The sequence below is a fragment of the Salmo salar genome, chromosome ssa17 (genome assembly GCF_905237065.1).
Source record: "Salmo salar chromosome ssa17, Ssal_v3.1, whole genome shotgun sequence".
Classification (NCBI taxonomy): Eukaryota; Metazoa; Chordata; class Actinopteri; order Salmoniformes; family Salmonidae; genus Salmo; species Salmo salar.
The window spans coordinates 57,640,706-57,662,789 of NC_059458.1; the positions used below are offsets into that span (position 1 = coordinate 57,640,706).

The 22,084-nt window shown below is 46.0% G+C and overlaps 1 protein-coding gene across 1 annotated transcript in view; it reads right to left on the minus strand.

The window, feature by feature from the left end:
* The window catches only part of LOC106576170 (cadherin-like and PC-esterase domain-containing protein 1), an 81,511-nt gene that overhangs the window by 43,185 nt on the left and 16,242 nt on the right, over positions 1 to 22,084 (minus strand). The window contains exons 3-8 of the mRNA XM_014153135.2: positions 12,843 to 12,940; positions 12,123 to 12,204; positions 7,775 to 7,859; positions 7,493 to 7,625; positions 1,000 to 1,130; positions 827 to 902 (exon numbers count right to left, since the gene is read on the minus strand). Coding sequence (XP_014008610.2) covers positions 827 to 902; positions 1,000 to 1,130; positions 7,493 to 7,625; positions 7,775 to 7,859; positions 12,123 to 12,204; positions 12,843 to 12,940 — 605 coding nt within the window. The remainder of the gene's footprint in view (positions 1 to 826; positions 903 to 999; positions 1,131 to 7,492; positions 7,626 to 7,774; positions 7,860 to 12,122; positions 12,205 to 12,842; positions 12,941 to 22,084) is intronic.

A 22,084-nucleotide genomic window follows, 5' to 3' on the forward strand; every position in this document is an offset into this window, starting at 1 on the left:
GGGGCCTAACCCAAACCATGAAAAGTAGCCCCAGTCCATTATTCCTCCTCCACCAAACTTTACAGTTGGCACTATGCATTGGGGCAGGTAGCGTTCTCCTGGCATCCGCCAAACCCAGATTCGTTCGTCGGACTGCCAGATGGTAAAGCGTGATTCATCACTCCAATGGCGGCGAGCTTTACACCAGCCAGCCGACGTGGTAAACTTAGGCTTGTGTGCTTCTGCTCGGCCATGGAAACCCATTTCATGAAGCTCCCGACGAACAGTTCTTGTGCTGACGTTGTTTCCAGAGGCCGTTTGGAACTCAGTAGTGAGTGTTGCAAATGAGGACAGACGATTTTTACGCGCTACGCGCTTCAGCACTCGGCGGCCCCATTCTGTGAGCTTGTGTGACCTACCACTTCGCGGCTGAACCGTTGTTACTCTTAGAAGTTTCCACTTCACAATAACAGCACTTACACTTGACTGGGGAAGCTATAGCAGGGCAGACATTTGACGAACTGACTTGTTGGAAAGGTGGCATCCTATGACGGTGCCACATTGAAAGTCACTGAGCTCTACAGTAAGGCCATTATACTGCCAATGTTTGTCTATGGAGATTGCATGGCTGTGTGCGCAAGCTGTCAGCAACGGGTGAGGCTGAAATAGCTGAATCCACTCATTTGAAGGGGTGTCCATGTACCTTTTTATATATAACGTATGTTGCTGTCTTTGAATGAAGCTGGTATCACAGTCTTATGGCGCCACCTAGTGACTACTTTAAAAAAACATCAGTAGAGACCGGCTACAGTAGCAATGTGCCGACCCAGCAATAACCCCCTCTTACCTTCACTATGACAGGTAGAAGGGAACCACTGAACTGAAGAGTGAATGTCATCAGCTGGAAACACAGGAGACACCACCTACAGGAGAAACAGTCACATAGAATAGTGACAAATCAGAATGATGCACAGAGATTAATAATTGAACAGTTGTGAGGTTGATCCGAGGCTGGCTAACCTGTGCCGAGAGCTAGGCTCCTCATTGGTCAATGCTGCCACCCTCAACACCTGACCTATGACCTCCTTCACATGGTCCAATGCCTCGTGGGACGCAACAGGACCCAGCTGCTGGAGAAGAAAGGGCTTGAGCTGCGAGAGAGCGATGAAGAGAAGGAGAAAGCGAGGGTGAAAAAAAGAAAGACACAAAGAGTGAGAGAGAAAAAGCGATAGAGAAAGAGAGAGGGGGGATAAAGAAGAAGTGTTGTCAGTGTTAAAAAAGTCTGAAGAAGTTAAAGTCTGTACCCAGCAGAGTTGGATAGATTCCAACTTAATTATAACACCTCAATATCAGTCAAGACAATAACTGATTTGCGCTCGTATGGAGAGATTCCATGTAAATGTAATATGCTTACACACAAAATCTTTTCATGTCACACGATTTTTGAAACCTCTCACTCAAAGTGCAAAACTACACACCAAATATCCAAAACCATAAGCTATTTCTCAGCCTTCGACTCAGTTGTCAATTGCATAAAACACTTTTTTCAAAATACTACACACAATTCTCTAACTAAAACACAAAAATCTAACAGGAAGTGACTTGCTTTCCTTTTCCAAACACAACCAATCAAAATGCTACACTTATTCACCAGGTCACACACACACTCCTCACATGTGCAAACACTAATTGCTTAACTGATCACTAACCAATCACTGCTTTACTGTAGTATAGGCCTATAAATAGGTCAAAGGTCAGATTACCTCTTTTGAACAATGGATGCCAACAATGGACAGAGAGCAAGATGAGGAGGAGGAGGAGGAGAAGGAGGAGGAGGAGGAGAAGAAGGAGAAGGAGGAGAAGAAGGAGAAGGAGGAGAAGGCGGAGAAGGAGGAGAAGGCGGAGAAGGCGACAAGGGCAAAGAAGAGAAGGAAGGAGAGCCATCTCTGAGATTAGGGCAACACTTGTTGATCAACCACGGTTTGACCATGAGAGAGGCTGGACTGAGAGTCCAGCCCAACTTGAGTCGATTTACAGTGGCGTCCATAATTCGAACCTTCAGAAATGAGAACAGGTATGCAACTACCTAATGACTATTTTAGCATTACAGTAATGTACTGTAAAATACGTATGACTGCATAGTATTGCATAAACATTTGTAACTCTAAGCCATCCATTTACTGCACTGCATTGAATGAGGTTGGTTATCATGCTGTACTACCTTTTTTTTGTACATTGTTTACAGTTCCTATGCTGAACACATACTGTGTTTGAATTCTGTACAGAGTGGAAAGGCAAAGACCTCATGGAGGACGAGGACGCTTGTTTACAGATGTACAAGAGACTGCAATTATAAATATGGTTTTGGCCAACAATGCAATTAGGATTCGAGAGATAAGAGAGCATATCTTGAATAATGACACCATATTTAACAACATCAATGCTGTAAGCCTGTCGACCATACAATGCATCCTCCAACAGCACCGAGTGACGATGAAACAACTTTACAAGGTGCCATTTGAGAGAAACTCTTGACAGAGTCAAGAATATGCGACATGACTTTGTAGAGGTATGTATGCAACACTACTTCCAGTACTTCAGACATACCATATTTACTCATCTGTATATCCTTTTGTCTGTTAGAGAGTATTGGAGCTGGATGCCCATGTAATTCGCCATTAATTTATTTATGTGGATGAGGTTGGCTTCAACGTCACCAAAACCAGGCGCCGCGGAAGAAATGTAATAGGACAGAGGGCAATTACCAATGTCCCTGGACAGCGTGCGGGTAATATAACTGTGCTGCCATCACTCAAAACGGGGTCCTCCCTCAGAATGCCACACTGGCCATATGCTCACTTTTCTGGATGCAATTTACACAATGCTTGTCCCTGATCCAGATCAGGAGCCTGCTAGATTTGTGGTTTTATGGGACAATGTTAGTTTTCACCGGGCTGTTCTGGTCCAAAACTGGTTTGCCACCCATCCCACAATTTGTAGTTTTGTACCTACCCCCATATTCACCATTTCTAAATCCCATAGAGGAATTCTTCTCAGCCTGGCGCTGGAAAGTGTATGATCGCCAACCCTATGCCCGCATGCCGCTTCTCCAGGCAATGGAGGACGCATGTGGGGACATAGAGGTTGGATACGCCATGCTACGAGATGCTTCCCTCGATGTTTTGGCAAGAGAACCTATCTTGTGATGTGGACGAATTATTGTGGCCAGATCCAGCCCGGAGAAGAGATGAAGCTTAGCACTGGTGACACTACCAATTCCTGGACTGCCCCCCCGGGACCCCCCACACACACAATTGTGTTCTTTACTGTATTCTAAAGAATATGCTTTTGGTTTACATATGTTTATGGTTTTGTTGTATGCTACTGTATACAACAGTAACGTTTGGCCTAATAAATATTTTCTGTTTCTACATTGCATTGGTGTTTACAGTGTACTTGTTACCCCTCTCAGCAGATTACTTTCACTGTAGAACATTGTATTGAAATGTAGATATAAGCCTATGAAAGACCAAAGAGCTTTAGATTTAGAACAACAGTGTTTACATGGTATATCCAAAAATGTACTATTATGAAAGCAGTGTTTGCCATTTGATGCAAATGCTTCATTCTGACATGTGTTTATGGCATTTTGAATGCAGTGTTACATTTTGAAGGAGAAGTGAGGCATTTTGTGTGTGCAGTTTTGGGAATTGTGTGTAGAGTTTTGAAAACGTGTGTAAGCAGTTGGGGAAAAAACGAATACTCTGTTCCAACAGGTGGCAGTAATAGTCCACATTCACTAATCCACAACCCCAGCTTTCATATGACAGAAAACGCCAACCACTCTCTCACTCAGTCCCATCACATATTACATCTAATAGATGTAATCTAGTTAGATTACATTTCATCTGACAGAGACAGATTTCATTTGAGATAATCCCAATAGTGTGCCAGTGAGTGATGGTTGGCCAGGGTTGGGAATCAGGCATTACTGTGCTCAAATCCGAAGCATGTGGTGTGGTTGGCTACTCCACAACCACACATGCACGGGCATACACGCACGAACACACACTATTAACAGGGCCTTTTAAAAAGGGACGGGGAGTCTCCGGAGACAACATCAGGGCAGTAGGATCAGGACGTTCAGAGCTCCAGATATTTGGCATGGTTTTGGTCATTTGGTGGCGCAGCTTTGAGTTTCAGAGACACGTAGATGTCAACGAGAGGTTAACTAGTCAGAAGAGATATGAGATTGGATAAGTCGGTAGTTGATTGGTATAACAGAGTGGAATGTTGGGTTATTGGAAAGGAACACTATGGCTTACTGTGTTTCTGCCACAGAGACAGTTCTGGCATTAGTTTTGTGTGTGGTGTGTTTGCGTTTGCACATGCTCCAATATTTCAGCATGTTTACGACCAAAGAAGCACAAAAACAACATTAGGCCTGAACGTAACTTTAAGAAATAACTGGAGAAAACAAATATCAAAAACATGTTCCACCATAGCTATATATCTAATCTATCCATTATACTGCATGTGCATCCACTGGGTCTGTTTGCAGCACAGTGTGAATTGAAAGCCCTAAGCTCATTTAGGAGCAATATGCTAGGAACATACTTAGCCAGTTACCACACAACCCTCCCACTACACAGCTGTAACAGCCTAATCAACACCACATGGAGAAAATACGCAGCACAAACATTCTGGAGAGAAGGAAGGAAGAAACGAGTTTTCTAAAAGGCATAGCTTAGTGTATAGCTTGAGATCTTTACTATGTTGACTGTAGGTCCAGCTTTATCAAGAACTCAGGGCTACATTCAATAAAATAGGTTATATATACACTACCGTTCAAAAGTTTGGGGTCACTTTGAAATGTCCTTGTTTTTGAAAGAAAGAAACCCCATTTTTGGATGAAGTATAGAGGTTCTGAGCATATAAACTACATCTAAGATTCTGGTCGCTGGATCTGAATGGAAACACTCTGCCTAGAAGGCCAGCATCCCGGAGTCGCCTCTTCACTGTTGACGTTGAGACTGGTGTTTGCGGGTACTATTTAATGAAGCTGCCAGTTGAGGACTTGTGAGGCGTCTGTTTCTCAAACTAGACACTGTAATGTACTTGCCCTCTTGCTCAGTTGTGCACCGGGGCCTCCCACTCCTCTTTATATTCTGGTTAGAGCCAGTTTGCGCTGTTCTATGAAGGGAGTAGCACATAGCGTTGTACAAGATCTTCAGTTTCTTGGCAATTTCTCGCATGGAATAACCTTCATTTCTCAGAATAAGAATAGACTGACGAGTTTCAGAAGAAAGTTCTTTTTTGTGGCCATTTTGAGCCTGTAATTGAACCCACAAATGCTGATGCTCCAGATACTCAACTAGTCTAAGAATGCCAGTTGTATTGCTTCTTTAATCAGAACAACAGTTTTCAGTTGTGCTAACATAATTGCAAAATGGTTTTCTAATGATCAATTGGCATTTTAAAATGATCAACTTGGATTAGCTAACACAACGTGCCATTAGAACACAGGAGTGATGGTAGCTGATAATGGGCCTCTGTACGCCTATGTAGTTATTCTATTACAAATCAGCCGTTTCCAGCTACAATAGTCATTTACATCATTAACAATGTCCACACTGTAGTTCTGATCATTTTGATGTTATTTTAATGGACAAAAAATGTGGTTCTCTTTCAAAAACAAGGACATTTCTAAGTGACCCCAAACTTTTGAACAGTAATATATATATATATATATACACACAAGTCAAAAGTTTGGATATACCTACTCATTGAATGGTTTTTCTTTATTTATACTATTTTCTACATTGTAGAATAATAGTGAAGACATCAAAACTATGAAATAACACATATGTAATCATGTAGCAATCAAAAAAGTGATAAACCGATTCTTCAAAGTAGCCACCCTTTGCCTTGATGACAGCTTTGCACACTCTTGGTATTCTCTCAACCAGCTTCATGAGGAATGCTTTTACAACAGTCTTGAAGGAGTTCCGACATATGCTGAGCACTTGTTGGCTGCACTTGTTGGCTGCTTCACTCGGCGGTCCAAACAATCTCAATTGGGTTGAGGTCGGGGGATTGTGGAGGCCACGTCATCTGATGGAGCACTCCAGCACTCTCCTTGGTCAAATAGCCCTTACACAGCCTGGAGGTGTGTTTGGGTCATTGTCTTGTTGAAAAACAAATGATATTCCCACTAAGTGCAAACCAGATAGGATGGCATATCGCTGCAGAATGCTGTGGTAGCCATGCTGGTTAAGTGTGCCTTGAATTCTAAATAAATCACAGACAGTGTCACCAGCAAAGCACCCTCACACCATCCCCACACCATCACGCCTCCATGCTTCACGGTGGGAACCACACATGCGGAGATCATCCGTTTACCTACTCTGCATCTCACAAAGACACAGCGGTTGGAACCAAAAATTTCAAATTTGGACTCATCAGCCCAAACGACAATTTTCCACCGGTCTAGTGTCCACTGATTGTGTTTTTTGGCCCAAGCAAGTCTTATTATTATTGTTGTCGTTTAGTAGTGGTTAATTTCCACTGTCGTGGACTGTCGTTTCTCTTTGCTTATTTGAGCTGTTCATGCCATAATATGGACTTCTTTTTTTACCAAATTTGGCTACTTCGATATACCACCCCTACCTTGTCACAACACAACTGATTGGCTCAAACACGTTAAGAAGGAAAGAAATTCCATAAATGAACTTTTAACAAGGCACACCTGTTAATTGAAATGCATTCCAGGTGACTACCTCATGAAGCTGGTTGAGAGTATGCCAAGAGTGTGCCAAGCTGTCATCAAGGCAAAAGGTGGCTACTTTGAAGAATCTCAAAAATAAAATCTATTTTGATTTGTTAACACTTTTTCAGTTACTACTGTACATGATTCCATATGTTTTATTTCATAGTTTTGATGTCTTCACTATTATTCTAGTAGTAAAAATAAATGAGTAGGTGTGTCCAAACTTTTGACTGTGTCACAGCTGTCAAAAGGAGAGGACCAAGGTGCAGCGTGTGTGTAGTTCCACATTTTATTTAATCTGTGAAACTTTGCAATACATAAATAAACTGAATTGACAACACAACAAACCGTGACGCAGAGGAGAAACAAACACTACTCAAAAATAATCACCCACAAAACCCAGGAAGAAAAACCCCTACTTAAGTATGATCTCCAATTAGAGACAACGAGGACCAGCTGCCTCCAATTGGAGATCATCCCAAACAAACCAACATAGAAATACAAAAACTAGAACCTAAGAACATAGAAATAGAAAACATAGAAAACACAAAACACCCCCTGTCACGCCCTGACCTACTCTACCATAGAAAATAACATCTTACTATGGTCAGGACGTGACAGACTGGTACTATCTATATATATATATATATATATATATATATATATATATATCACATTGAATATAATGAATCTATAATCCCAGATACCCGGTGAACAGATTAGATTGAATAGGGTCCTCAGTACCTGTGTGGTGTGGCTGTCCGTGTCTTCGCTTGTCCTGACCAGGCCCGTGTGATGAAGAAAGGCTGTGAGTGGCGTTACCGAGGTGACCAGGACATAAACTGTCACCAAATTAAGTGTGGGGATAGCTGGGTTCCTAAGGGAAGGGAAAACAACAACGATAACATTAGCTAAGAAAATCAAACCCATTTATTTCAACGAGCGAATAGAGACACTTGAACATAATTGAGCTAGCTGTAAGTTTCGACTAAGGTAAACGTGTTGTTACTGGCAGAGTTGACTGACCAATCACCCTGTGCCACATCACGAACATCTCCCAGCTTGGTGCGGGGCGATCCACAGGCAGATGGATTTATGTGTAATGCCAGCCCTGAAACAAAACACGGTAACAGAGAAACACACACAAGTGATGACAGACATTAAGCTGTAACTAGTGACGACAGAGACGGTTGAATTTAGCATCTATCCTAGACTGTCACAAGGGGTTGTCATCAGGGCCGTTATCCGAGGTGGAGTAAAGCAGTTTATTTTTGCTGAGTTTGCATCTCTTGTGCTGGTTATGAGTTATGAAATAGCAGAGCAGCTGTGTGTGTGTCCTTGCCTAATAAGTGTCAACCCCTATACACGCTTCACTTTGCATTTCAACAGCCCACTGGGCACAGCCAATTCAACATTGAATCCAAGTTGGTTCAACGTAATTTCATTGAAATGATCTGGAAACAACGTTGATTCAACCAGTGTGTGCCCAGTGGGAGGGAGTGAGAGCGTGTTGTCATTCTCTGGCACTGTACTGCTAATGAAATTCTCCACCAGTGGAAGCGTGTAGAGAGAGGGTGTGTGCTCTAAGGCCCAAATCACTATCAGTCCTGGGCTTGATCCCAACTCCTCTCACATCCCCCGGACTCAAATCACTGGCCAGAGAAGGATGAACAAAGCACTCAAATTCAAATCAGTTCTACTGGTAATTCACATCCCTCCCATATGACATCTGAATCACAATCTAACGTTCAATATTTCCAAGTTCTAATGGTGCTAGACTAAATCTGAAAGACGGAGAAAACCAAACCACACAACACTGTATTCCCTGAAACCACACAACACTGTATTCCCTGAAACCACACAAAACCCTGAATTAGGCCCAAACCAGGAAACAGACCCCCCTGTCCCTCCTCTCCTCCTGTAACATGGCAGTGATTGTTGGTTGTGCCTGCGTCAGTCAGATTCACTCTGCCTTTTGTAAGATAAAGCATGATCTCAAACAAAGGACGGGCAGAGACCTGGGTCCTGGTCTAAGGAAGAGGGGTGTGGGCGGTCAAAAGGAACTGAAGAGGGACTGTGAGGGGGTCTGCAGAACTTCAAGGTGAAAGGGGGCAATTGAGGAGGAGACACCAGCCTTCAACCGGGACTGCACCAATGTCAACATTTGTGTTGGAGACGAGCCAAAAAGAAAGGACAATATTGTTATAGATGTGGGAGACAGGGAAGAGACACTAAACAAAGAGTAAAGAGGTAGAGGAGAACAGACAGAGGGCCCTCAGTTACTATCTTCGTCAAGCCCATTGGTTGTCAGTATCTTCCTTCTGAGTTATAATGAAGATAAGTGCCCTTGACGCACTTATATATTTTGCCCAAAGCTCCTCACTCACTCAATCCATCATCTTTCTTTTCATGTGGTTCAAACGGAGGATGAATATAAGCAGAGATGCATTGGGTCATTATTAACAAGCTCTCACCCGATCGTTACTGTGATTATAAAAGTGCCATCTTATTTTGGGCTTCTCAGAAAGGCGAATTATAGAGAGAGTGTGACGCTCGTCGTAGGGAGAAGTAGACCAAAGCGCAGTGTGGTAAGTGCTCATGATATTTCTTTATTTAACTCAGAACACTAAATCAAAACAATAAACAATGGAAAACGAACGTCACGTTCTGTAGGCTAACTAAGCTGTACAAAAACAAGATCCCACAACTGAAGGAGGGGAAAAGGGCTGCCTAAGTATGATTCCCAATCAGAGACAACAATAGACAGCTGCCTCTGATTAGGAACCATACTCGGCTGAACACAAAAAAATGTAAAACATAGAATGGCATAGAATGCCCACCCCACATCACACCCTGACCTAACCCAAAAAAGAGAAAATAAACGGCAATCGAAGGTCAGGGCGTGATAGTACCCCCCGAAAGGTGCGGACTCCCGGCCGCAAACCTGAACCTATAGGGGAGGGTTCGGGTGGACATCTACTCTTGCGGCGGCTCTGGTTCGGGGCGTAGCCCCCACTCCGCCCGCTGATCCCTCCGCTTTTGTCTCGCCGGAGGAACCAAACCGTGGATCATCGCCGGAGGCTCAGAACTGGAAACCCCTGCTGAAGACTCTGGACTGCAGACCGCCGCTGAAGACTGTGGACTGCAGGCCGTCTCAGGAGGTTCCGGACTGTAGGCCGTCTCAGGAGGTTCCGGACTATAACACGTCTCTGAAAGCTCTGGACTGGGAACTGTCGCCGGATGCTCTGGACTGGGAACTGTCGCCAGACGCTCTGGACTGGGAAGGCGCACTGGAGGCCTGATGTGTGGGGCTGGCACAGGTGGCGCCAGACTGGTATCATGCACCTCAGGGTGAGTGCGAGGAGCATGCACAGGACGTACTGGACTGGGGAGGCGCTCTGGGGGAGTGCGAGGAGGAGGCACATGATATACTGGACCGTGGAGGCACACTGAAGGTCTCGAGCGTAGAGCTGGCACAACCCGTCCTGGCTGGATGCTTACTTTAGCCCGGCAAGTGCGGGGCGTGGGCACAGGACAAACTGGGCTATGCAGGCGCACTGGCGACACAGTGCGTAGAACTGCCGCAGGATATCCTGGACCGAGGAGGCGTACTGGAGACCAGGAGCGCTGACTGGCACAATCCTTCCTGGCTGAACGCTCAGTTTAGCCCGGCAAATGCGGGGCGCAGACACAGAGCGCACCGGGCTATGAATGCGCACCGGAGATACGGTGCGCACCGGGGATACGGTGCGCATCACCGCATAACACGGTACCTGACTGTTCATACGCTCCCCACGGTAAGCATGGGGAGTTGGCTCAGGTCTCCACCCTGACTCTGCCAATCTCCCCGTGTGCCCCCCCCAAAAAAGTTTTTGGGGGCTGCCTTTTGTGCATCCATCGTTGCCGTGCTAGTTCCTCGTAACGTTGCCGTTCCTCTCTCGCTGTCTCCACCTGCTTCCATGGCAGGGTCTTGTCCCCTGCCATTACCTCCTCCCAGGTCCAGGACGTCCTCCACTCTCTCCTTTCCCTGGCCCAGGATCCCTGCTCCTCCTGGGCACACTGCTTGGTCCTTTTGTGGTGGGATCTTCTGTGACGCTCGTCGTAGGGAGAAGTAGACCAAAGCGCAGCGTGGTAAGTGCTCATGATATTTCTTTATTTAACTCAGAACACTAAATCAAAACAATAAACAATGGAAAACGAACGTCACGTTCTGCAGGCTAACTAAGCTGTACAAAAACAAGATCCCACAACTGAAGGAGGGGAAAAGGGCTGCCTAAGTATGATTCCCAATCAGAGACAACAATAGACAGCTGCCTCTGATTAGGAACCATACTCGGCTGAACACAAAAAAATTGAAAACATAGAATGGCATAGAATGCCCACCCCACATCACACCCTGACCTAACCCAAAAAAGAGAAAATAAACGGCAATCGAAGCCCTGCAACCCTTTGAACAAAACAAACCACTGTAACAATGCCTCCTAGTAGGAGGGGGTGTGTAGGAATCAGGAGCAGGAGAGCAGAGAAGTTCCAATGGCACACAACGTTTAATCCAGCGGTCCCGAAAGCACAATACAAACAAATGGGAAAACACGCACAAACGTAGTCGCCACCCACAGGTAATAACCTGCGCACACGGAGGAGAAACCTCGACTCCACAAACAAAGTCTCGTAATCACACGGTAAACATTTACCGAAAATATAAACGAAACCCCGTGGTGCAGGCACGCACCCCTTACATGCAAATACACAACAAATAATCCCGCACAAAGCCTAGCCTGCAGCGGGGTGTATATAAACCCCCCGAAATCAACTAAACTTCAACACAGGTGTGAAAAAACAGACAGACACAAACTAAAAGGAAAATGGGATTGGTGGCAGCTAGTAGGCCGGCGATGACGACCGCCGAGCACCGCCCGAACAGGGAGAGGAGCCACCTTCGGTGGAAGTCATGACAACCATGTATCTTCTCCAAAATTCATCGTCAGCTAATCATCTACGGTTTCCACGGATACAACTTTAATAGTATGATAAGTACTTCAATTTATACAAGTTTATACAATTTATACAAGTTATACAAGTCTAATTACGTATGGGTCATTTCCATAAAAACCCATCTGTATTTAAATGTCTGCTAGCAACAGCCCAAATCTCTACTTTAAGGAACTCAAAGAGCTCGCCTGAAAACTAAAGATTGTCTGGAAACAGGTGATGACTCACCTAGGTCGTGTTCATCAGGGCACACAACTGAAAATGTTTTCAACGTTTCTTATTGGACAAGTCTCCCCCGTTTCAGTCAGTTTTCTTCAGTTTGGTGCATAATGAACACGGCCCAGATATCGTGTATCACTCAGCGCTCCACCTGTAGACTCACCTACTAGCCGGCTGTCTGTCTGGAAGCGACAGAGCCCGTCCACATCAGAGAAGGCCCCCACCAGCCCAGGTATCATGTTGACCTGAGGAGATGACAGATTGGATCCAAAAGGCAACGAATGAAAGTTATTGGACTTGTTTGCAGTTGAGGCAAGAGGACTTAACCAGGTCCCAGATCTGTTTGTGCTGTCTTGCCAACTCCTATAGACCATAGTACTAGCAACAAACAGACCTGGGACCAGGCTAAGGATGGTCCTATGCGGTCTGATGTTATGGGATGTTAGTGTTATAGGAGGGTGTGTAAAGGAGAGAGCGAGAAGGGAACGTGATGTTTGTTGTTGGAATTTACTGTGTTTTCCTGTCGTGTTTGAACTGAGATCCACCATCTCAGGATAGAGCCATTTTCACAGAATTATTTCTTGGAAGCCGGCTTTCAAAAATATTAGTCCCAGCTTCCAAAAATATTTTCTAGAAGAATCTCTGGGTGGATCTGATTACACATGGATATTAGAAAGAAACTGGGGGTCGTTAGGGGATCAGGCTTCACTGCTGGGGTTTGAGGAGACTGTGTTACACCAATATGAAACCCATTCAACCATCATACCCATGTCGGTCAACATTCTGACATGGGGTAACATTCCCACATAGGTCATCAACGTTCCTGTATGAGACAACCTTCCAGTTGAGCATTCCCGTACAGTGTGTGTGTAGCTGGTCTCACCCTCTGATGGGGCTGCAGATGGGAGAAGGTCACTCTCCTCAGACAACTCTTCTCCGAACCGCTCAGACACACCAACACACTCCACTCCACACTGCCACCTAGGAGTGAGGGAGAGGGGGAAAGGAGAGGGAACGAATAAGAGATCAGTAAGCATCTTGTACAAATAAATTAAGCTTTGAAACCATACCAAATACAGTGCTCCAACTGTGTGAGAGACAAATAGAAATAGACAGAGAGAGGCAGAGAGAAACAGAAATAACAGAAATTGAGAGAGAGAGAGAGAGAGAGAGAGAGAGAGAGAGAGAGAGAGAGAGAGAGAGAGAGAGAGAGAGAGAGAGAGAGAGAGAGAGAGAGAGAGAGAGAGAGAGAGAGAGAGAGAGAGAGAGAGAGAGAGAGAGAGAGAGAGAGAGAGAGAGAGAGAGAGAGAGAGAGAGAGAGAGAGAGAGAGAGAGAGAGAGAGAGAGAGAGAGAGAGAAAAACATCTGTTAGCGATTGTACAGCCAGTATTTGGAGAGGAGAGGAAACGTGGTGGTGCTTTTGGCCAGAACCATGGCTGTTTTGGTCTCAGTGTTCTGAAGCATTGAGAATAGGAGGAAGTGACTTAACAGCTATTATGGCAGCCTAGAGATGAATGGATAGCAAGAACTTAACCTTTGTGTGTGTGTGTCCGTGTGTCTAAGTGTGTGTGTGTGTGTGTGTGTGTGTGTGTGTGTGTGTGTGTGTGTGTGTGTGTGTGTGTGTGTGTGTGTGTGTGTGTGTGTGTGTGCTGTTCTGAAGGTCTGGGGCTCTGGGCTATATCAGGGTCAACTCAGACATATGGAAGCTGTTGCAGGACTTGAAAGCAATGATTATAGGTTACAAAGAACACTACACACACTTAATCTCTCTCTGTTCACCGGACGTGCTTGTTGCACCCTCGACAACTACTATGATTATTATTATTTGACCATGCTGGTCATTTATGAACATTTTAACATTTTAACATCTTGACCATGTTCTGTTATAATATCCACCCTGCACAGCCAGAAGAGGACTGTGTGTGTGTGTGTGTGTGTGTGTGTGTGTGTGTGTGTGTGTGTGTGTGTGTGTGTGTGTGTGTGTGTGGCATAAATATACACCTACCTCTGTGTCTGTATATCAAATTTATTTTTATATAGCCCTTCGTACATCAGCTGATATCTCAAAGTGCTGTACAGAAACCCAGCCTAAAACCCCAAACAGCAAGCAAAGCATGTGAAAGAAGCACGGTGGCTAGGAAAAACTCCCTAGAAAGGCCAAAAACCTAGAAAGAAACCTAGAGAGGAACCAGGCTATGAGGGGTGGCCAGTCCTCTTCTGGAATTTGGTGATTTTAGGGGCAAGGTCATTTGGCCTTCAAGAGGTGCTCAATCTGCTAGGGCACCAAGCCCATCTGCTAGGGCACCAAGGCCATCTGCTAGGGCACCAAGGCCATTAACCAAAATAGCCAATGACATTTATTTAAAAAACAAAAAACAGTAGCTTTTCTGTTAATAAAAACATAAGTGTATGTAAATGTATACAAATAATTAAACTGCATGTGTAGGTGATAGCCTTTGGCTATAGCCTGTCATGTCCAGATCGATGCTGACATGAGGGAGGCACCTGAAAATGTAACCAAACTTTAATGAGACTTTTAATTATATATTGATATATATCAGTGGAGGCTCCTCAGAGGAGGAAGGGGAGGACCAACCTCATCAGTGAAATATCATAAAAATAAAAATAGTGAAACATGAAAAAAGTCATAATTTTTAGGTAAAACTATACTAAATATATTAATGTGTCACCAAATAATTCATTAAAATACACTGTTCGGCAATGAAGGTGTACAGTAACTTCAATAGCACTGTCTGGGGTAGCACCATGGTGTAGCCGGAAGACAGCTAGCTTCCATCCTCCTCTGGCTACACTGACTTCAATACAAAACCTAGGAGGCTCATAGGCCTCACCCCCTTCCATAGACATACATGGTAATTATGACCACTTCCAGGGAACGTCCTCCAACCAATCAAAGCTTTTGCAGTATGAACTGACATGTTGTCCATTCAATCATAGGATTAGGATCAGAGAATGAACATAGTGTGTTGTATAGGGATTGTGCCACAGAGCATTATGGGGGTTCTATGTTGAGAAGTTTGGTGACATTGTTGGATAGAGATTGAGAGTGAAGAGTGATAGTTGAGCATTTTTTGGATATTATTCAATTCAAATTCTTTTTTTTTTTAATTACAGGAGACAGAGGAGATATATTATAAATAGTTTTCTTGGTTTTAGAACTATATTTTTGTGTCCAGTTAGTGCAATTTATTTAAATTTGCCTTGCTAACTTTAGCAGCAAGTAGCAGTAGCTAGCTAGCTAGCAGCATGAGCGTGCAGTTTTCTCTGCCAGAATGAATAACGCTACCGAAAATGTTGTGGACTTTTTGTTGAAGAACCCCTTTCATTCTCTGTGGTACACGGAAAAGGTGAGACTTAAAACCGAGGGTCAACCTCTGCCTGAGATCAGTTTCATGAAGAAGGACGAAAAGGTGAGGGAGTTCAATACCAACTGGTATCAAAAGTATAGCTGGTTAACAGGGAGCCTTTCATCAAGCTGCCTGTATTGCTGGCCTTGCCTGATTTTTGGAAAGTCTGAGCCTTGGTCGAAAGATGGGTACAGTGACCTGAAAAACATCAATCGTTCAGCTAAACAGCAAAACAAAAGCAGGGAGCATATAAATACCCATATCAGACTTAAGTTTCTGGGAAAAAGCCGCATCGATGTAATGGACGTATTCAAACTGCGCAACACAAGGGGAAAGTAAGAAGAAACAGGGATGTATCACTGCAATTTTGGGCATGCAAGGATTAGCTTTTAGAGGACATGACGAAAGGGAAAGTTCCATTTACAAGGGCAACTACAAGGAGCTTTCAGAGGTAATACCACGTTATGATGCGTTACTTGCTGAACATATGGAACTTTCTACTGTCTTTTCTGGGATGTCGAAATCAATTCAGAATGATTTGATAGCTTCCATCGCATCATCCATTAAAAGTGAGATTAAAAGAGAGGTGGACGCTGCACTGTTTTTTGCATGGCAAAGGGACGAAACCACAGACATCAGCTGTCGCTCGCAGTTGTTAGTTACCGTCAGGTATGTGGATGATGAGGGCTTTATTCAGGAACGTATCTTGGGCTACTTTGATCTGTCAAGTGGGTGAGATGCACAGTCTGTGTTTGACTTTGTGAATTCTGAGATGTCTGAGTTTAACTTCATGGAGAAACTTGATACCCAAACCTATGAAGGTGCTGCTGTAATGGCTTCTGACTTAAATGGCCTACAGGCAAACCGGCTCAATTTAATTCAGAGTCAGAGCACCAAGTTCATTCCCAAAGTTAAGGTTTTCTTTGCGACACTGGGCGGTTTCACCACTTTGTTTTACAAGTCGACCAAGAGGGTGATGTTGCTTGAACAGGCTGGATGTGCACGCTTGCCAAAAAATGCACCAACATGTTGGAATTTCACTTCTAGAATTGTAAAAAGCTATGAGCAACTGAAGGACACATTCACTCACATCACAGAGCACCCTACCATGGATGATGATACTGTGTCATGGGCAGATGGGTTCAAGGCAAAGCTGGAAGATGTTGATTTTATTTTTTCACTTCTAACTTTTGAGGAGATATTTGCTCACACAGATGTTGTATTTGACATAGTGCAGCAGCAAGCCATGGATGTAGCCTACTGTAAGAGAATAATAGAGAATCTGTCAAGAAGAATGGAGGAGCACAAGTCTGATGTAGCATTCAGTGCCATATATGAGAAGGCAGCAAGCATGACAGAGGATCCAGAGACCATGCACAAGAGGAAGCGTCGGAAGGACACACAGGATGTAAGGCACACCTATAAGTCACTGTATGACTCAATTCATGATAACATCAAGTCTCCGATAGCACAGAGGTACAAAAGCCTGGACAGCATGTGATTCCTGGAGTTGTTAGATGGTAATACATTTGATTCATTCAAGAGAAAATTTGGTGTTGCCATAGAGTTACATTAGACGTGCCCATCCAAGAAGGCTCAAGGTCATTGGCCACAGATAAATGACGTCAAATCACGATATATGTACTGTAGCTTTGATTGGACTGATCATGTCACCATCATACTTTCAAAATCTTAGCTAGCAGTCAATATCATGAAGCAAGTTGACAATCTACTGGCAAATCCTTTTCAATCCTTGTCAAATAAAGAGAAATAATGAAGAGAAATTATATATAAAACGGATCGGTGATCATCGGCCATTGGACAAAAACATTACACAACAAGTTGGAAATCGCAAATTCAACAATGAGTGGTTTGGAAGGAATCAGTGGCTAACTGCAAGCATTTCAAAGCAATCACTAGCCTGATATTCAGTGGAATGGGTGCATGGTCCAAGTCTGAGTTTAAGGGTCTCTATTTCAAGCTTAAAAGGATAAACATTCAACATTGGCCATGCTGTCAATCCAGGATAATTTCTGCCGCGCTCAAAACAACTGAAAACTCGGAACTGAGAAATCTCAGACTTCAAGACAATAGGGAACTTGTGAAAAAAAACTAGCTCCGACTGGGAAAATGCGTTTTGAACGGTCATCAAACTCCGAATTCCAAGTCAGAAACTCGGGCCTCTTTCTAGAGCTGAAGATCTGAAGATCACTGACGTCATGATTCAACCTTGTTTTTTCCCCGAGTTCCTAGTTCTCTTGAAAGCACCATAAATCCAGAGAATGCCACACTTTGATGACAAAAATGTGTCACAACGGACCGCCGTGCCATCTTCCTGTTCAAGTGAGCACAGCACAACAACGTCCAAAATTATGTCTTCTATGCTGCTGCATAAATTATGTAATATGCCAGGGAGATATGTATAATGTAGCTAAGAAAGTAATACTAAGTGTATGTTGTGTAGTAAGCTGTTAGCAGCCCATGTGCCTTACTCTAATAATTTGGTCCCTTTTCCCCTCATAACTTAGTCTACTGTTCTGATTTGCTGGTGCACATTTAGCCTATAGCCTGTTTTAGAAAAATGTCATCATCAAATATTGTAAGAGCTTTCATTGTCTGCTTATATGCCCCCTTTATTTATCCTACGGTTCTGACTTGGTGTACAGGGAGAATACTGTAAGAACGGCCCATGTTCTGAATTCTGTCGCTGTACATTTCAAAAGTGCTGAACAAATAGTTATATTGACTACGTCCGTTGTCGCTCGATCATTAATGTCTTAATCAAAATTACGGATTGCCTCTTATCCGCCCGTCGTCCCCTTATAACATAGTTTGTACATCTCAATTGTCAGTAGAAACCACATTTTTTTAAGCAAGTCAGCCATATCTGCTATGTTTTTTTAAAAGGCAGTACGTTTTGTTGAATGAACTGTTTCGCTGCCAGACAAGGCTCCACTGATAGCCAGGTGTAGTAGTGGTAAGGTGTTGCGACTGGTTTTGAGACTCTGCTGTTGGGACGGCTTTATGTAGGCCCTAACAGTGTGTGGGCACCGTTTGACAACGTTACAATGCAATTAATGTATTGTTTAGTGTTGTGTTGTGACTTTGCTGGCATGCATCGAAAACATTTTGGGGGGAGTTTGCCCCACCAAGATGTACATGCTAAAATCGCCACTTTGTCTTGGGTGGCTCACGGAAGTTGGAGAGGCTGAGTCAAGCGCAGGCTGAGTCAAAACCTCAGTGGTAAACAAAAAACACAAGCAGAGGGAAAACACTCGCTCCTCTAACTACCACAGTCCTAACATAGAACAATTACGCACAAAACACAAACCTACCTAGCTAGACTAAATACCCCCCCCCCTAATAACTAAAACAAAACAGGTGCGTGCCTAACCTAGACCTAACCGCCCGGGCGAGGAGGGGCGCCACCATCCGTCGGTGTCGTGACAGTACCCCCCCTGACGCGCGGCTCCCGCAGCACACCGACGCCGGCCTCGAGGACGCCCCGGAGGGCGAGGCGCAGGGCGATCCGGATGGAGGCTATGGAACTCCCGGATTAGCGCTGGGTCCAATATGTCCTCCACCGGTACCCAGCACCTCTCCTCCGGGCCGTACCCCTCCCAGTCCACGAGGTACTGCAGGCCCCTCACCTGGCGTCTGGAGTCCAAGATGGACCGGACTGTGTACGCCGGGACCCCCCGATGTCCAGGGGAGGCGGAGGGACCTCCTGCACCTCATTGTCCTGCAGCGGACCAGCTACCACTGGCCTGAGGAGAGACACATGAAACGAGGGGTGAATACGATAATAAGAAGGAAGTTGTAACCTGTAACACACCTCGTTTATTCTCCTCAGGACTTTAAATGGCCCCACAAACCGCAGACCCAGTTTCCGGCAGGGCAGGCGGAGGGGCAGGTTCCGGGTCGAGAGCCAGACTCTCTCCCCTGGGGTAAACACGGGGGCCTCACTGCGGCGAAGGTCAGCGCTCTCTTTTTGTCGTCCCCTGGCCCGTTCCAGGGATTCCTGGACGGCGTCCCAGGTCTCCCTAGAGCGCTGGACCCATTCCTCTACCGCAGGGGCCTCCGTCTGGCTCTGATGCCATGGCCCCAGGACCGGCTGATAACCCAACACACATTGGAAAGGCGACATGTTGGTAGAGGTGTGGCGCAGAGAGTTCTGAGCCATTTCGGCCCATGGAACGAACCTCGCCCACTCCCCTGGCCAGTCCTGGCAGTAGGACCGCAGAAACCTGCCCACCTCCTGATTTATCCTCTCTACCTGCCCATTACTTTCGGGGTGAAAACCTGAGGTCAAACTGACTGAAACCCCCAGTCGCTCCATAAACGCCCGCCACACTCGGGACGTGAATTGGGGGCCTCGATCTGAGACGATATCCTCAGGCACCCCGTAGTGCCGGAAGACGTGGGTGAATAGAGCTTCCGCGGTCTGCTGAGCCGTAGGAAGACCAGGTAAAGGGAGCAGACGGCAGGACTTAGAGAACCGGTCCACAACGACCAGGATCGCGGTGTTGCCCTGAGACGGTGGGAGATCGGTGAGGAAATCCACCACCAGGTGGGACCATGGACCAGGGGCTGTAATTTCCCTCTAGGCAGGTGCCTAGGAGCCTTACTCTGAGCGCACACCGAACAGGAGGAGACATAGCGCCTCACGTCCTTCACCAAGGTGGGCCACCAGTATTTCCCACTAAGACCACAGAACATCCGCTCAATCCCTGGGTGACCCGAGGAGGGTAGCGTGTGCGCCCACCGAATCAAACGATCGCGAACACCGAGCGGGACGTACTTATGACCCACGGGACACTGAGGTGGAGTAGGTTCCGCCCGTAACGCCCGCTCGATATCCGCGTCCACCTCCCAGACCACCGGTGCCACATGGCAGGAGGCTGGAAGTATGGGAGTGGGATCGGTGGACCGTTCCTCTGTGTCATGGAGACGAGACAGTGCGTCGGCCTTAGTGTTCCGGGAACCTGGGATGTACGAGATCGTAAACTGAAATCTCGTAAAGAACATCGCCCACCTGGCTTGACGAGGGTGTCTCCTCGCCACCTGGATGTACTCCAGATTACGGTGGTCAGTCCAGATGAGAAAAGGGTGACGCACCCCCTCAAGCCAATGTCTCCACACCTTCAGGGCTCTTACCACAGCCAGCAACTCCCTGTCCCCCACATCATAGTTACGCTCCGCATGACTCAACTTCTTAGAGAAGAAGGCACAGGGGCGAAGCTTGGGGGGGTGCCTGAGCGCTGGGATAGCACGGCTCCTACCCCAGCCTCGGACGTGTCCACCTCCACTATGAATGGCAAAGAGGGATCCGGATGCGCCAGCACTGGAGCATCGGTGAACAGAGCCTTCAGACGACTAAAGGCCCTGTCTTCCTCCGCTGACCACCGCAACCGCACCGGGCCCCCCTTCATCAGTGAGGTAATGGGAGCCGCCACCTGCCCAAAGCCCCGGATAAACCTCCGGTAGTAATAGGCAAATCCCAAGAACCGCTGCACCTCCTTCACCGTGGTGGGAGTCGGCCAATTACGCACGGCCGAGATGCGGTCACATTCCATCACCACCCCGGATGTGGAAATGCGATACCCCAGAAAAGAGACGGCTGGCTTGGAAAACTCACATTTCTCAGCCTTGACGTATAGGTCATGCTCATCCATTTGCCCAAGCACTTTGCGCACCAGAGACATGTGCGCGTCGCGTGTAGTGTAGTAGATCAGAATATCATCGATGTACACCACTACACCCTGACCGAGCAGGTCCCGGAGAATCTCATCCACAAAGGATTGGAAGACTGCGGGAGCATTCTTTAACCCATACGGCATGACGAGGTACTCATAATGGCCAGATGTGGTACTAAATGCAGTTTTCCACTCGTCCCCTCCTCGGATACGCACCAAATTATACGCACTCCTGAGATCCAATTTCGTGAAGAAGCGCGCCCCGTGAAATGACTCCACCGCCGTGGCGATGAGAGGTAGTGGGTAACTGAAACCCACCGTGATAGAATTTAGACCTCTATAGTCAATGCACGGGCGCAGACCTCCCTCCTTCTTCTTCACAAAAAAGAAGCTCGAGGAGACGGGTGAGTTGGATGGCCGAATGTATCCCTGCCTCAAAGACTCAGTGACGTATGTTTCCATAGCCACTGTCTCCTCCTGAGACAGGGGATACACGTGACTACGGGGAAGTGCAGAGCCCACCTGGAGGTTTATCGCACAGTCTCCTCGTCGATGAGGTGGTAATTGGGTCGCCTTCGTTTTACTGAAGGCGATAGCCAAATCGGCATACTCTGAGGGAATGTGCACGGTAGAGACTTGGTCTGGACTCTCCACCGTAGTCGCACCGACAGAAACTCCTATGCATCTGCCCGAGCACTCCTTTGACCACCCCTTAAGAGCCCCCTGTCTCCACGAAATCTGAGGGTTGTGAGTAGCTAGCCAGGGGATCCCTAGAACCACTGGAAACACCGGGGAATCAATGAGGAAGAGACTGATACTCTCCTCATGACCCCCCAGCATTACCATGACCAGTGGCACAGTGACCTCCCTGACCAGCCCTGACCCTAGTGGTCGACTGTCTAAGGCGTGTACGGGGAAGGGTTGGTCAAACTGGACCAGGGGAATCCCTAACTTAGCAGCAACCCCACGGTCCATAAAACTCCCTGCCGCGCCTGAATCGACTAGCGCCTTAAGCCGGGAGTGAGGAGAAAAACAAGGAAAGGACACTAACGCATACATGT